This window comes from Eulemur rufifrons, chromosome 1, assembly GCF_041146395.1.
Source record: "Eulemur rufifrons isolate Redbay chromosome 1, OSU_ERuf_1, whole genome shotgun sequence".
Lineage (NCBI taxonomy): Eukaryota > Metazoa > Chordata > Mammalia > Primates > Lemuridae > Eulemur > Eulemur rufifrons.
Window position 1 is genome coordinate 6,417,992 of NC_090983.1, and position 16,836 is coordinate 6,434,827.

General features: G+C 43.5%; 1 protein-coding gene across 4 annotated transcripts in view; it reads right to left on the minus strand.

The window, feature by feature from the left end:
* ATG16L1 (autophagy related 16 like 1) overlaps window positions 1–15,423 on the minus strand; it is a 40,229-nt gene extending 24,806 nt beyond the window's left edge. For 3 of the 4 annotated variants that reach the window (XM_069469094.1, XM_069469017.1, XM_069468947.1), the window contains exons 1-6: window positions 15,167–15,423; window positions 10,925–11,018; window positions 6,166–6,271; window positions 5,465–5,538; window positions 4,354–4,605; window positions 140–205 (exon numbers count right to left, since the gene is read on the minus strand). In XM_069469094.1, the coding sequence (XP_069325195.1) occupies window positions 140–205; window positions 4,354–4,605; window positions 5,465–5,538; window positions 6,166–6,271; window positions 10,925–11,018; window positions 15,167–15,281 (707 nt within the window). In that variant the 5' untranslated portion in view covers window positions 15,282–15,423. The remainder of the gene's footprint in view (window positions 1–139; window positions 206–4,353; window positions 4,606–5,464; window positions 5,539–6,165; window positions 6,272–10,924; window positions 11,019–15,166) is intronic. The other variant, XM_069469184.1, reaches the window with a different exon arrangement.
* Window positions 15,424–16,836: the final 1,413 nt, after the last annotated feature.

Sequence of the window (16,836 nt, forward strand, 5' to 3'; positions counted from 1 at the left end):
TGTGTTTTTATTTTTTCCCTTTAATTTTCTAGTTTTCTTTCTAAAAATCTATAAAATAATTTTACAGAAATAAAACATTATAAAACTATTTAAAAGTGCCAAATTATTAGAAGCACAGTTTTGGTTTGTCTCTACTTACTGTTCAACTGGTAGAGGTTCCTTTGCTGCTTCTGCAAGCTCTTTCTGCAGCCGGGCTTGTCGCCGCCTATTAAGAAAAACCCGGGGTTGGGGAAGAAAAAGAAAAAGAAAAAGAAAAAAGAAGGAAAACTACCATTTATGTCCACTCAAAGAAAGCTCGGGGTTTCAGCTCTCAGTAAAATACTAGTTCTAGTAACACATCTGAATATTCAGTGCATTTAAAATAACTACCCTGGGCAAAGGTATCCAAAGTCCCAGACCCAAACCCATAACAATATTAAGGCTTCCCTTATAAAGGGTTTCTGAGTAGAGCCTAGAGGGAGAGATCCTATTACTACAGAAAGCAGTGAACTAGCAAGGGAGCAGCCTGTCAGCTCAGACCCAGGGCCTCTCAGGACAGAAAGGTACTTTAGGTTTATTGTGGGGGTTAGATACGGTTGTGACTTAGTTTTCTGCGGCAAACAGTCTTACGCATGTTCAGTATCCCTAATCCAAAATGCTTGGGACGAGAAGCATTTCAGATTTTGGATTCTGGAATAACCACATTATACTTACACCAGTTGAATATCCCAAACCTGAAAATCCAAAATGCGCAAATGAGCTTTTCCTTTGAGCGTCATGTCAATGCTCAAAAATTTTAGGATTTTCAGACTTTGGATGCTCAACCTGCACTAACATACCCACAGCACGAATAATAATAGTGAAGATTTACTGAGAACTTATCTGTACCTGTTTAATGATTTTATAGATTTTAATTCATTTCATCTTTATAATAAGCCCCTGAGGTAGGTACTATTATTCCCATTTTACAGATGAGGAAACTGAGGTATAGTAAGATTCTTGAACTATCAAAGTCACATAACTTCAATTTATTAAAGCTATACATAGAAGTCTTGGCAAAATTATAATGTGGACAACGGCCTCATCCACTCACTCCTCCTCTCAGAATCATTTTTATCTTTCCTTCCCAAGTCCTAAATTCAGGAACTTCCAAATTTTTAACCTTGGTCTCATTTTCTCTTTCTTGGCAATTTTGCCTCTAACTATGGTTATACCCTGTACGCAGAAGACTCCCAATTTAGAACTCCAGCACTGCTACTGAGCTCCCATCAAGAATTCTGCTGAAATTTCTTTTAACCTTCCACCACAGTACAGTGGCAATGCTCAAACTGAGGAAAAGTTCTCTAGGTGGCATTATCAGAATCTTGGGAAGTGATGAGGGTGTAGCTTGAAAAAGTTCATCACACTCTTCATTTTATATCTAGAAGACGAAAAGTAAGTTTTACAGGACAAATGACAAAAAATGCAATTTACCAAAATTTTCTTAGGTGGAAGAGACAACCTATGAACTATTTTTGAGAGAAAACCAAATCTCAGCGTGGGGAGTGTAACACTACAGGAAAGGCACCTACTGGCAGACTGAAATCTAGCCGCTTCTATAACTTCAGGTCCCAGTTCTACAGGGTAGAGAAAAAAACTTGACCTAGGGTCACAGGGAGAGGAAAACATCTGCAGCCAGGCCCTCATCAGTACAGATGAAAGTTCAACTATTTCCCGAGAGCATCTTAAGCAGCCACTGTGCCCGACTGTGGGGACACACTTCAGCCTAGTGAGGGAGGCAAAACATGAAGTGCTGTTTCAAAACATGCTACGTTGTGACCCAGGTAAACAAAAGCTGCTAGAAGTAAGAAAAGAAACATGTAAGCTGGAGAACTGGCAGGAAGTGGGTAACAACAAGGCTTCTAGAAGGAGGAACTATCTTTTTTAAAACTGTATCAGGCATGTGAAGGGAACTACCTAAGCAAAGTAACAAAAAAGACTCCCCAGGCCCACGTCTGCAATCACATGACACCTTCAGGTGCTTATTCCCAGGAAAACATTTCAAAGGGAGGAATAAGGAAGGAGGGCAGGTATCTGACATGTCCCCCACACCATTTTCATGAGAAGTCTGCATTATCCTCCCTGTCCACTGTGACACTCAGGGGCTCTTTCCTGGCATCACCACACACAGCCTCGACTTGCCCCTCCGGCAGCCTTTCGGTTACTGTGAACATGCGACCTAGCAGCATCGGCTACCCTGGGGTCCCCGCCACCCTCACGCTGCCGAGAACTCCATGGCATGAGCCATGCTATTTCACTTAAAGTAAACATGATACAGAAAGAACACAAAAAGGACAGCTCTTTTCTTAATATTATAGAAAACTTAGAAAGTTAGAAAATACAGAAAAGTATAAAATAAGGAAACAAAAACCACAATCTCAAATACCATTAACAGTACATGTAATGACTTCTAATCTCTTTTAAAAATGCATACAAAATTGCGATGTTTTATGAAAATATCTTATACCCTATTTTGTGTTATATTAATTTTAGGTATTTTTCACGTCACTAAGTATTCTCAAAATATATAATTTTTTCCCTTTTTCTTTTTATTAAAATATATAATTTTAAATGGTTTTATCAAATTCCACTGTATGAATACATCGTAATTTAATTATTCCACTCCTGTGCATAATGTGCCATCACAGACTATTTGTGAACAAGTCCCCTTCCTTCCTTAGGGTAAAGCTGAACAAGTAGGAGCACTTTCCAGGCTCCTGCTCATCCCACGGTGCCCTCGGGGAGGCAGTTCAAACGAGCTTCCCATCTGCCACAGGAGAGACAGATGCATCCTCCTCCTGACACCCTTTTCTGCCACATTCACTGACCATGTCAATTTCTGCCTTTTGAGCTCCATGTGCTTCTTGTCCATCTGAGCGCTCGTTTCCTTGCTGACTCTACATTAAGGACCTTTATCTTAAAAGAGCATTTCCTAGTTTATTGTTTCATTGTTCTATGATGGTAGGAAATCTAAAAATTTGATACAGTGCGTTCTATTTTCATTACTGTTAGGTTTAGAAAGGCTTCCGACACTCCTGGCGGAATAAACGAGAGACAGTCACTCGCACGCTACCCTTCCACCTTCGTGGCTTTGGTTTTGCAGATTTGAGTCTCTGCTGACCTGGCGAGGCTAGCACTCATCACTGCCCTCTGCGATTCTTTCCTACTGTCACTTACTCGTTCCTTTAGATCGACTACAATAATCTTTCCAGATTCTAAACTACTGATATAGGGATTTAAAAAAAAATATGTTCTAATCTCTGTAAAACTTTGTTAATATTTTCAGATGATTTTCTTAGGTTTTCTAGGAGGATCACCACCCTCTTCAGTGGTGCACTCGAGGTTTGGTGCCATACCGGAGGTTGCTTGCTCAGGACATCCAGACAGATGATCTCTAAGAATTGCGACAGAGTGAGCCTTACCTCCTTTTCTTGCTGGTTGGTTTTAATGGCAATGTATGTAAATGGTGGACCAGTGGACCTTGACCATGGATCTATTAGACTCTCTGGAGGAGCTTTTAAACACAGACATTTCCCACAACAGAGATCTGGATTCCTAATGTCTACAATAGGAGGCTTCCCTGTTAAGAACACTACTTACTTGCTGTTGGTCAGAGACAGGTGTTTTTATTAAACGTTCTCTTTTGTTCCCAATTTAAGAGTTTTTATCAGAATTAATCAGAATGGCCTTTTGGGATCTACTAAAATGATCATGTAGTGTCTCATCTACTGTGAGGCATATTTATTTATTTATTTTATTTCATACTGGATCAGTCTCCTGAAGATGCATATTTAATTGATCTCTCAATAATCCATTTCTTAATTCCTAAGTCTTAGCAGGATTTATCTTAAGTAGCTAAATCTTAGTAGGAATGCAGCGAGTTTTTAAAAAATATATCATTGATTTTGATTTAGCAATTCCACGTCTATATTCACGTTGAGATTGGACTACAGTCTTGCGTACTTCCAAGATCAGAATTTTCATATGGGTCTGAAGAGCGTCAACAAAATTTGAGGGGGGAATTCTAATCTTTCTCTAATTCTGGCTTCATTTATATTGTCAGGAATTAGCTTTTCCCCTCAAAACACTGAGAATTCCCTGGCAAAAAGCGTATGGGCCAGTGCCCCTCTGGGAGATATTATTCTACCCAGCTATAAAAGTGTCCTTATAAATGCAAATTTCTTTTTATCCACTATCACTATTTCTAATTTTGTTAGTGTTTTGTATTTCTTCTTCCCCCTACAGTTAGAATTGCCAGGTTTGTTTCTTTCTTTTCAGAGAACTAGAATCTACTTTACTAAAAATGAAACCACTAACTGTGGATTGATGTCCCACCTGGAGTCCTTTTCATTCTCTGCGTTCAGGCGATTAGCTTCCTGGGCTTTCTCGGCCATCCACCTGGTGACCAGCTCCTGGTTCTCTTCAGTAGTTTTCCTCAGTTTCTCCTCCAAGGCAGTAAAAGTGATCTGCAGGGCATCATATTCATCCTTCAGGGTCTGGTTGGCTCTTTCAAGGTCGTGAAGCTTAGTGCGCAGTTCTAGGCATTCTGTCTCAAGGTCAGAGATAGTCTGCAAACACTCTGCAATTCTGAAAACACGACATTAGAGGAGGAATGGTACCTCACCAGAGCCCTGCAACAGAGCCAGAGGGACCTGGCTGAGTGCTCCAACTCAGGGCCAACAATAGGGACGCAGGCCATCACACCAGGCCCCGTGTAAAACACTTTGTGTTCATTATATTCCTTAGCCAGGCCCAGGCCAACAGTTTACAGGAAAATACCGTGAAGAGAGGAAATTCATCCTATGAATGACTAGTGAAAGCACCTTTCAGAATAGAAGGATTTAAGGGAAGAGGGAGTATTTGATGCTTAGACAGATAAGCGGACTTAAAAGGAGGATGGAAAGCCTATGTATTTCACCAGCTCTAACATTCCCTGAGCAAGTGCCCCAACTTTCTAAGCCGCTAGATCCCTCCCCACATGTTAAGGAAACTCAAGTGCCACTCCACCTCCAAAGTCACAGGATTCGGAGTCCCCATTAATCTTGTCTGCCAGGCCTGACCAACCACAGTCCTACTCAGAAACTCATTTCCCTGTTCCTGGGGACACGCACTCGGCTGTCTTGCCCTACCTCCACCACAGAAGATACGAGCTCCCATGCTCAGCAGACATAGGAGAACCGTGAGTGCATCTGGGACACCTGCAAGGGCCAAGGTTACTTCCCTAGGAGGATGCTAGAAGCCTAGGGGCCTGAGGACAGTGGTCCTTGGTTTTTCCTTCTCAGAGCTAGCAGAAAAGGATCCCAGACTGTGCATGCATTGAAAGAAAACTCTTGTTGAATGCAGTGTGGCCCCTGTTTGCCACTGGCCCCACTCACAAGAGCACAGCAAACAAAACAGGATGTGTGACCCAATGACCAGGCCCCAAGGACGCATGGCCTCTACTCACTTTGCTTCATTCATCTGCATCTCCCTGTCCTTCTGCTGCATTTGGTTATTCAGGTCAATCACCAACTGAGCTAACTGGGAGATAAACAAGAACACTTTCATAAATAACAGATTTTAGGACCTTACTTGGAAACTACATTGTGGGTGACTATTTATTTTTAAGAAAGAAATTCTTGTGGGTTGGGTAATGGAAGCAAGAATAAACGAGCTTGGTGGCAGTGAGGAGCAGAAGGGCCTATGGGGATGCACACGGGAATTATCCCTGCTGCTCCCTGCTGCAGCACGGTTTGGATGAATGAGAAGTGCTCTACGTGACCGCCTGGGGCTCACTGAGAACAACTGCCTACTCCTCGAGACTGCAGCTACCTTTCTGGAGACTCAATGCTGCTGAAGAAACTATCAATTCAGCTAAACTGATGGTAAACTGTATTTTCCCAGCTGGAGCTTTGCCATAAGACCACCGTCCAGGGTAAACATAGCCTAGGACTCGATTCCTTCTATTGATACTGAAGGTTTCTGAAATTTCAGGGTTCACACTCAAAAGCTGCCTGGTATTTTCGGTCAGTTTTCCCCACCTTTTCATTCTTGTGATGCCATATTTGGCCAAGACTGCTGCCAATTCTAGCGGTAAGTGACTGGGGCTCCTATCTCCCTCCCATGGGACCCTCACAGAGGACAGATGAGGAAAGGGGCTAACTTTACCTCTCCACGTTTTTTGTGCAATTCAGTCAGTTCTTCTTGGTGTTTAATCCTCAGCTGGGCCATTTCTTGTAGCTGACTGTCATTCCATGTGCCATCATGTCCAGGACTAAATCCCCAAACCAGGCAGATGAAGAGGGCATGCAAAAAAAAAAAAAAAAGAAGGGGAAGGGGGAAAAAAATCAGGCTCTAAACCTCCCCAATGGCAGTGGAACAATAACTTCAGAATTTCAAACCTATACATGTTCACAAAGCCAATAAGCCATTTTAGTCTTTCCAGCAGCTGCAGTTACGAGCTGCTACACGTAGGAAGTAGGAGACGAGACACACAGTAAAGCAAAGCAACCACAACCATCAGCTAAGTCCAGAACAGAGGATGGAAGGTTCCTGAATGAGGTGCAGGTAATACAGAGAGGAGCCAATGAGGCCCACTCACTTGGCAAGTATCTGAGTGCCCGTGATGTACCAGGTACTGTTCTCAGTGCTGGGGAGAAGGCAGTGAGTGCACAGGTCTGCTCTCACACCACCAACAATTAATCACAACCAGATGGACAATAAATAAGGAAATGTGTGAGACCAGCAGTCACGTGAGCTGTGAAGAAAACTCAAGCAGGGGCGGGAACAGAGGGACAGAGCTCTCGGTTTTCTAGGGTAACTGAGGAGGGTCTCCCTAAGAAGGTGACACACAACTGGAGATGGGAAAGAAGTGAGGAACAGGCCACATGGACCCCTTGGGGAAGGGCCCCTGGAGCAGAAGGAGCAGTAGGTACGAGTTGGGGTGGGGACCTGGAGGCAGCACACAGTTGGTATGTTGGAGGAACGGTGACTGCAGCCTTGCTGCAGGAGACAGGGGTGGGGAGATCACAGAGAGCCTTGTGAGCCCCTCTGAGGGCTGTGGCGTTTACTAGGCGTGAACAGAAGCTGCTGGAGAGTTTTGAGCAGATGAATGACAGGGTTTAAAGGATCGCTCTGGTTGCTGCGTGGAAAGCAGGCTGCAGGAGGGCAAGGGCAGAAGCAGGGGGACCAGTTGGCAGGCTACTGCACAGTGCAGACGCAGACATCAGTGGTACAGCCTAGACCAAGGTGGAAGCAGGGGAGGAGTGAGATAGGGGCAGACTCTAGATCCACTCTGAAAAGAACACCTGCAGGATTTGCCTTTGAATTGCACTTGGGGTGTGAAAGACAGACAGGAGTCAAGGATGATTCAAGGCTTCTGGCCTGAGCACCTGGACAAAGGTAGGTGTCACCTACTGCGATAGGCAAGCCTGTAGGAGCAGCACGTTTTGGGGGAGGCCTGATGAGTTCAGTTGTGGACTTTCAAGTACATGTATCAAGTGGAAACTGGACATTAGAGTCTGAACTTCAAAAAGACATCTAAGCTGGAGGCTAATATAGAAGTTGTGAGAAAACGGATGTACCTAAAGCCACAAGAGTGAGTTCAGATTACCTCAAGAGTCAGCATAGTTTTGGAAACTTTGCCAACTGTTTACGTAATATCTCAGAAACAGCAGCAGATGACTAGAACTGAGCATTTATAGTTCAGGAGAAGGATCTTGGCTGGAGCTACAGATGAGAATTATCAGATCATAGTGAGTAGCTGAAATCATTGCCAAGGGAAAGCTTATAGACGGAGAACAGGAAGAAGCCTGGGCACTAAGATACCAACACCTAAAGGAAGGAGGAAGAGCTGCTCACTCCATATGACCTATAAAAGAAAAAGAGGAAGAAAATGGGGCAGTATATAATAATCCCTACTATTTTACCCTCCACTTCTACACATATTCTTATTGTATACCTAAGCACAAATTAATACCTCATCCTTTGAGGCTACCTGGCACTTCTCCAATCTTAGCCTATGAAGTAGAAGCCAAGAAGATTAGAAAGTGGAACACACTTTACATGAAACCATCCAAATCAGGCAGAATTAGACAGAACTTTACCAAATCCTCTCATTTTTAATACAAAGCAATGTGTAATATGCAAAGCATAAGATGTGGTCCCTCCTTCTGAAGAGCTGGCATTCTACAGAAAAGATTCATGAAATGAAAACAACATAAAGAAAAACAAATGTGTGTTAATTATGTTAACAGGCAGAGATGTCCCCAGCAAGGATGGTTTCGGGTTGGGAGGGGTTTCAAAAGAGGAACCAGAATGGGATCTCCTAGGGAAACCAAAATGTAGATAAGACCAGGTAGAGGGGCCACAGCTACATGCTTAAACCGCAAACCACACCAAGATGAACTCAACAGAATTGCTAGGAGACTAAGGCAAGAAGGATACAAGTCATTCTATTGCTAAGAGCCTCCCAGGACTTCCTATATTTTACTCACAATTAAAGCCAAAAGCCTTAAAATAGCCCACTAACAGGGTTTCACTAAGAGGACAAAAGAATCACCTGCTCATGTGTTTAAGCACAGATTCTAGGGCCCCACCAGCAGGTGATCGTCTTTCCTAGGAAGGCCCAGCAATCTCCATTTCTAACTGGCACTCAGGTGATGGGATTACTGCTGGGTCACAGGGACTCAGTAGTCTGAAGGCAGTAGTGCTCAAATTTTAGAGGTCCTCAGAATCACCTAGAGGTTTCCTAAAATCCGTATTACTGAGCCCTATCCCCAGAATTTCTGGTAAAAGAGGTCTGGGGCAGGCCCAAGAATCTGCATTTCTAACAATTTCCCAGATGATACCAGCAGTCCAGGAACCCAGCTTAGAATAAACAATTTCCAGGCTGAAGAGTTTATTTTAATTTGAATAAAATTAAAACACTAAGATGAAAACACTTAAGAGGAAAGCCTGGTAATTGATACAGATTGCCATTTAAGCACAATGTGTAGTTTTAAGGTTAATGAGGATGAGATGGGCAGGACCAAAGGCGAAACAGGAGTGAGGAGGTAAGGAAACCAATTAGGTGTCCATCTTCTGTGGGCACCCTCACCACATTCTCCAGCAAACACCCCTTTGAGTTGGTGTCCTCCACCAGACTCCACACCTCTCCGGAGCAGGGGCTCCAGCTCATTCAGCTCTTCATCTCCAATGCTTAGCCCACACTGCAGTCAGAGACGTCTACTGAAAGAACAAGACTCCCGCTACAGTCTGGGAACGCGATGATAGATAAATGAAGGGGGTGGCAAAATAAATGCAAACTAAGAGACAGATGGAAGAGGCTGTAGGGTGAAGAACCAAGAGGCCTGGGTGACTGAAGGAATACAGGGAGGGGCAGGATATGGAGGGGAAAAAGCAAGCAAAGATGACTCGTGGAAAATGGGGATGCCATGAATAGAAACAAGGCAGTCAGGAGGACAGGATTGTTACAGATAGTGTTTGCGGGAAAAGACAGACCTCCAATAACATGACTACCATAGTGAAATTCAGCCAGAAGAACTGTCATATATTTTTTTATGATACCTTCCCAGGCCAGTGAGTTTGGCTGACAGATAAACGATACAGGAATTAGTCACCAAGGGTCTAATCAGAAAGAAATAAAGGGTGAAATGCTATAGGAGTAAATAAATCAGGCTACCTCTATTTGTGTTTTTTTTAAACTTATCACCTTTGTTTTTAAAATGCTAAATGTGGATAGATTTCAGAACAATAATGGGTACTGGTTCCATATAAACCACCAAATTTAATGTGCAAACATAAACATTATGGAAAAAGAAGACAGTAAAACTCTAGAATAAACCTATTTAAGCTGCTTTGATGAAATATGGCTTTCTGATTTTTTGGACCATGACCCTTGATAAAGAAACACAGCACAAGTACACATAAATGTACAAAAATAACCCAGTAAACACATTAAACACTCCATCATGAATACATGTGTATATATTTAATGAAATACCCTATTAAAACACACTGACGTTTTTCTAATCTATTTCTTAAAAGAAAAAGCTTATTGCAACCTGCTAATCTGATGTCACAGTCTAATACAGATGTCCCTCCACTTATCATGGGGCCACATCCTGATAATCCCATAAGCTAAAAATATTGTAAGTCAAAAATGCACTGAATACATCTTAACCTAGCTCAAACACTCTCAAAACATATTGGCCCACAATTGGGCAAAATCATCTAACACAAAGCCTATTTTATAATAAAGTGTTGAATATCTCATATAATTTATTGAATACTGAAAGTGAAAAACAGAATGGTTGGATGGGCACTCAAAATACGGTTTCTACAGAATGCATATTGCTCTTGCACCATCTAATGTTGAAAAATTTAAGTCGAACCATTCTAAGTCAGGGACCCTTCATATGCTGGAAAAACACTGAGCTAAAAGGATCAAAGAGACCTGTACTGTATAAAAAACCATTTGTGTTTATGCGCCAGTCAATCCATTAGCAAGATCTATGTAAATCTGTTCAGGAATATTTGTCTCTATTTTTAAAAAAAGCAAACCCTGGTGGGTTTGAAGAGAAATTAACCTAGGGTTACCCCATGAACTTGCCTTAAGAAATTTCTCTGGCTGAGAGCACTGCACTGATAATAACTCTTCTAGGTATGTACCTCAGCCTGCTAATCCTCCTGCCTCGGCCTCCCAAAGTGCTAGGATTACAGGCGTGAGCCACCATGCCCAGCCAGTATGTACATACCTTCTAAAAAAAAACAATCTTTACTTGGTTTAAGCAGTTCTTATTTGAAAGAAGCTGACAAAAAGTAGAACAAATAGTACTTCACTCGCTTTTAAATTAGAGAGTGACAACTAAACTGAGATAAATTTCAACAGAGGAAACACAAATAACACAGGTTAGTTTCAAAGTACCTTATCTCATGCCTGTTTGGTATGTCATGTTTTTCAGCTTGAAGTTTCTGGGCCAACACTGAATGAAGATCTGACTTTTCCAGTAACTTGTTATCTATTTGAAAAAGGTCAGAAATTAAGTTATTATAACATATGTACACTTTACATCTTATAAAGCTTGGGACGAAAAAAATAACCAGAAGATGACTTGGGTAGGTTTCACCTTTATTAGGTATCAAAGTACTAGGTAACGTGTTTTGCTGCCATGGCAGCATTGGAAAAAATCCAGGAACATATATTCCTCAGATGTTTCTTGGCCTACGCGTGGACAGTCCCGCCACAGTAACCTATGGAAACATGCCTGCAAGGTACCCCTATTAAAGGGAGTTGAAACTGCTTTCTATTCCCAGCATTATTTGTTTCTATCTTGGAAGTAAAAAAGAAAGGAAAAAGAAAAACACATCAAACACAATGGTAAAATGGTGAAATGCTATACACCTTTAAATAATAAAGAAGAACTTTACCATACTTTGGTAAATTTAATTACTTTTCAGAACAGGGCACCTGGGAATATAAATACAAATCAAAGCCCCCAACATTGAAGGAGTTAAAATCTAATGTGGTTAACTATAAAAAGGTGCAGAGAATAGTGACTCTATTTTTACAGAGTGTTCCACAGGGGGTGACACCTCAGTTGAGCCTTAAAGGAAGATGACAGTCTAGGCAGAAGGAATAGCATAGTGTTGTTTGGTAAGTGGCTGGAAATAAAGGTTGGAGAGAGGATGGGGAATTTAGACTTTTTCTTACTGGCAATGAGGAAATAAGAAATTGTAAATGCAGGCAGTTACATGAACAGATTTGTATTGGTAGGAAGTCAAACATTATTCTGAAGTTCCTTGCTCAGGGAACTGGGTGGAAGACATTAATGTATCAGAGCACAGAAGAGAGAGCACTTAGGCCGGGCGCAGTGGCTCATGCCTGTAATCCTAGCACTCTGGGTGGCCGAGGCAGGAAGATTGCTCGAGGTCAGGAGTTCGACACCAGCCTGAGCAAGAGCAAGACCCTGTCTCTACTAAAAATAGAAAGAAATGATCTGGACAGCTAAAAAATATATAGAAAAAAATTAGCCGGGCATAGTGGCACATGCCTGTAGTCCCAGCTCCTCGGGAGGCTGAGGCAGGAGGATTGCTTAAGCCCAGGAGTTTGAAGTTGCTGTAAGATAGGCTGACACCACGGCACTCTAGTCTGGGCAACAGAGTGAGACTGTCAAAAAAAAAAACCAAACAAACAAACAAAAACCTCCCACAAACCAACCAACCACAGAGAGTACTTAAAGAGGAAAATGAGTCTCTTTATGAACATAGTATATTTGACAGGGGACCTAGTGGAGGAACCCAAAAGAAAAACCAGGGCTAGAAAGAACATGTAGTTAACAGTAACAGGCACGCAGGGGCCAGTAAGATCAGATGGGGGGAAGGGGCACCAGGCAGAATAAGAAATTGACCATAGGAACCTGGTAGAATAGCAACATTTAAAGGAGGTTGTCACAAATGCTGAGATTAGAATTGCTCTGGAACAAAATTTTGATAGGGTTTATGCTAGTGATTATTCCTGTTGAGAGAGCCTATCTCTCCTCATAAAGAGTCCTGAGTTCTACTTCTGGATACCTGAAAAGAGAACTCCTGGGCAAAAATACTCTCTTCATCTATATTAGTCAAACCCATTAACTAAGCCAAACAAGGAAGTGGCTCCAACCTTGGCTTTCATGACCAATAGAAAGACTTAAATTCACCAGTATCAAAGGGCTCTAATAAGGTCTCCAAAACGTTCCACCAAAGCTTGGTGCCCTACAATAATTTTAGGTCTTTCAAAGGGCACGAGGCATTTAAGAGAGATCCTTCCCAAGGTTCCTCACTGAAGGGAAGGCTGGAGATGGAGAGAATCTTTTCCCCCTCCCCCCATAGCTTCTTTCCATCTTTCTCTTCAGACTCAGAGGCAGGGACTGAACAGGTGACTCCAGGTTGATGGAGGGTCAGAACTTGACTGGCCTGAGAAGGCTGGAACGAGAGCAATGGAGGTGTTTCACAGTCACATGAGAAACGATCTCCCCAGTGTCAATCCCCCTATGCAGAAGACTTGAACAGCAAAGGCTGTCTCCCTCCCCTGCTCCGTTAGCCTCTTCTCCCAGCCTCCTCTCCTGGCCACTCAGGCAGGCAATACTGACTACTCTAGGCCTGTTTAAATGTCTTCTCTCCATGACTGACCTCTAGTTCTGACTGTTCTACATGCTCCCACCCCATCAAGATGTCATTTTTGAAGTGCAAAAAAATTCCATTTGTGTCAATGAGATAACCAGCATTCTACATTTATAGACTATTACACAGATGGCTTTCAAAGCACTAATACGTGTAGCATTGTTTTTAAGAAGGAGGCGGGGCAACCTCCATCCCCATTTTATAGATAAAGCAAACCAGACTAAGAAAGGTAAATGAAAAGATTAAGTAGCAGGGTATTAGTCAGGCAGCCAACTCAATCTGACTTTCAAAGCATATTATCTTTTAGGCCGGGCCTGGTAGCCCAGGCATGAGCTCAGGTAGCTCCTAGCACTCTGGGAGGCTGAGGTGGCAAGATCACTCAAGGTCAGGAGTTCAAGACCAGCCTGAGCAAGAGCAAGACCCTGTCTCTACTCAAAATAGAAGGAAATTAGCTGGACAACTAAAAATATATAGAAAAAATTAGCTGGGCATGGTGGCGCATGCAGCTGCTCGGGAGGCTGAGGCAGAAGGATTGCTTGAGCCCAGGAGTTTGAGGTTGCTGTGAGCTAGGCTGACGCCACTAGGCACTCTAGCCTGGGCAACAGAGTGAGACTCTGTCTCCCAAAAAAAAAAAAAAAGGATATTATCTTTTAAAGAATAAGCATTCAATAAACACCTGATAAACTGAATTTATGTAACCTGTGAGGGAATCAGAGTTTGAGTGAGAGACACTTCCAGTGCTTCTGGCATTCTGAAATATAATAGCACTGGTCTGCCAGGGCCTCTTAGTATTTGGAATTAGCATGACAGCAACACAACATCCCCCTTTCTTCCTAGTTTTGTTAAGAGAATGGGTGCAGTAAAAATTAAGGACCATTTACTGGGGGATCCAGTGAGAAAAGCAAATGCAAAAGTTAAGCAACATCAAGCCTCAGTTCAAATCCCAGCCCCACCACTAACCTGCTGTGCAACCCCACAGTTTACCTAATTTCTCTCAGCCTCAGTCTCCTCATGTGTGAAGAGGGCACCTGCTTCACAGAATTTGGGAGAAGATAAAATGAAATAACACATGCCACATATTTACCGCAGCACTCCAACTTGTATGCACATTAGAATCATTTGGACAGCATCAAAAACCACTGCCACTCTCTCTGTACTGTGATTTAATTTAATTGGTCTGCGGTGTGGCTTGGGCTATGTAATTTTTTTTAAAGATCTCCAATGTGCAGAAAATTTTGGGAACCACCGATTTAGCACAATCAGAATTCAATAAAAGACATTATTCTGAATCCCATCATCAATATGACCCCGGAGACTTGTCAGGCTTACTTCAAGGGGCAGATGGAACCTTAAGACTGAAGAGTGGCCATTTCTCCTCCCAAATGAGTCATCAGTTATGGTAAAATTAGGGAGGTAAGGAAGGTACCCTTAAATTCCAACGCGTGGAGAAGAAAACTACCTCTTTCATATTGAAGGTTTTCAATAACAGTAAAACCTACGTCCCAACTAAAAGGTATGTTAACACTCAAAATGTGTAATAGTCAAAGACTACCAAGGTGGAGTAAGGGCAACAAGTATGAGCAATTAAAGGCCACACACGTTCCACCGCACTCAGAAGACAATGTTAATCTGCGAGTTAATGCTTGAAGTCAATACGTGTTTTCATTAGTAGCACCCCATAAATGGGATGTTTCTGCAGCCTGGGCTTTTTTAAGTGCATAAGCATCGTCTAAGCTGCTGGGATTTAAAAAACACAAACACGAACACGGCCTGCCCACAAAGATCACACAATTTAGTGGGGGGCACCCTCCACAATCACGCCCCCCAAAAAAAAACTAAACGGGAAGAAAAATATCTAAAAAGGCGTGGGGCATCGGAGGCGCAGGGTACCCGAGGCGGCCGCCATGCGCGCAGGCGGCGTCGGTGTCGGCCTCCGGTTCCAGCTAGTGCCTCGTGTGCCTCCCCAGGGTCCGCCCGCCCCGCTCCCGCCCGCACGGGCGCCGCTCACACTGCAGGATGATCTCCTCGAACGCCTGCCTCTGCAGTCGGTCCCGGCGCCTCAGCTCCTCCGAGATGTGGCGCTTCCAGCGGGGGAAGTCAGCGGCGCGGAGGCCCGACGACATGTCGCCTGTTGCCCCGGCGCCTCAGCGCCGCCAATCCGAGCGAAGGCTGGTGGCCGAGGCCCGCAGCATGAGGCGACCAGCGGGCGCGGAAAAGCCGGCAACCCCAAAGCTCACCTGCACACAACTGCCGCCCCTGAGGCCATCCGGGACGGTCTTCCGGCTCCTGCCGGAAATGATTTTGGCGAGAGCCGGAAGGCCCGCCTCCTCTCCCTTCGCCTTTCGCTGCACGCACGCACGCACGCACGCGGTGGGTGCTGATACAGGGCGCTCGCTGGTGACGGCTTCCTGAGGCCGGAAGCGTTAGGGACGGGAAACGACCGCTGGGGGGCGTGCTGCCCGCGCTGTAGGCCCAGCTATGGGCAGGAAGGAAGCGGGAAAGGAGGCGCTTCTGCTTGCCTTCTTAGGTTTCATTTGCTGCTTTTCAACCCTTTTCGTATTTTCTTTCTTGGCCTGCCTCCCTTTTTTTCATCTCTTCAGTTTACAAGGAGAAGTGGGGTTCACTCCCCAGATAGTAGCTGTGTGGCTGTGGATGAATGACAGCCTCCCTAAGCTCAGTTTTCTGACCTGTAAAATGGGGACAGTAATGATATCCACCTCAGAGGGTTGTCCTGAGGATAAAAAGGAAAAACCTATGTAATGTAATTGGCATTGTGCCCAGCACGTGGTAAACATAACTTTACCTACCTACACACCTGGTATCCTCCCAAGGCCTACCCAAAGTCTGGCTGCTTTAACAACTTTCCACTGATCTTGGAAACGGGTTTTGGGTGTTTTGTTTTGTTTTGTTTTGCAACGGAGAAGAGGAATGGAAACGCGCTAAGAAAGATGTGAATAGTGTATCAGAGTTTGTCTGTGTTAATCATTAGAATCCTAGGAATTATGACTTAACAGTAAATGGGTCCTTACAAGGTAATCTAATGCCAGTAGATATTGAAAGGGGGGGATGGAAGACACATAAGTTCCTGAGAAGATCAAATCTGTCAACAAGCTCAGTAGAATGGAAAACCTAGTTCTGTAATGGAATTGTCTGAGCTCCATCTACCTTTAACAGGTTAGTGAATTTACTGCATGAAAATGGAACTGGACAAAATAGGAGGCCAAAGGAGAGGGAAGAAAACTGCCTTCTCTTCCAGTGTGCCTCAAGTCTAGAGGAAGATCCTTCAGATACAGATAAGAAAGTCTTTCCTCTCCCATGGAGCGGAGGAGGACAGTCAGGCTTCCAGATTTATAAAGAGGTCTCATTGTCAGTATGGAGTGACCTGAAGTTGTTGGAACACACCGAAGAAAACGAAGAAGCAAATTATGAAAGTCACCAAGAATGCCTTCAAATGTAACAGTGGCACCGGCCTTGAAAGACCATGACATTGCATAGCAGCAAATCTTGACAGTTGAGCATGCTAATTTTCCAGACAAGATTATGATTAAAATATGTTTACAAATTTGCCCAACCAGCAATTCCACTTGCAGGAATTTATGCCAAGAACTATCTGGACACATGTCCATATACAAAGACATTTGTCACAGCATTGTTAATAGTGGGAAGTTGGAAACAATC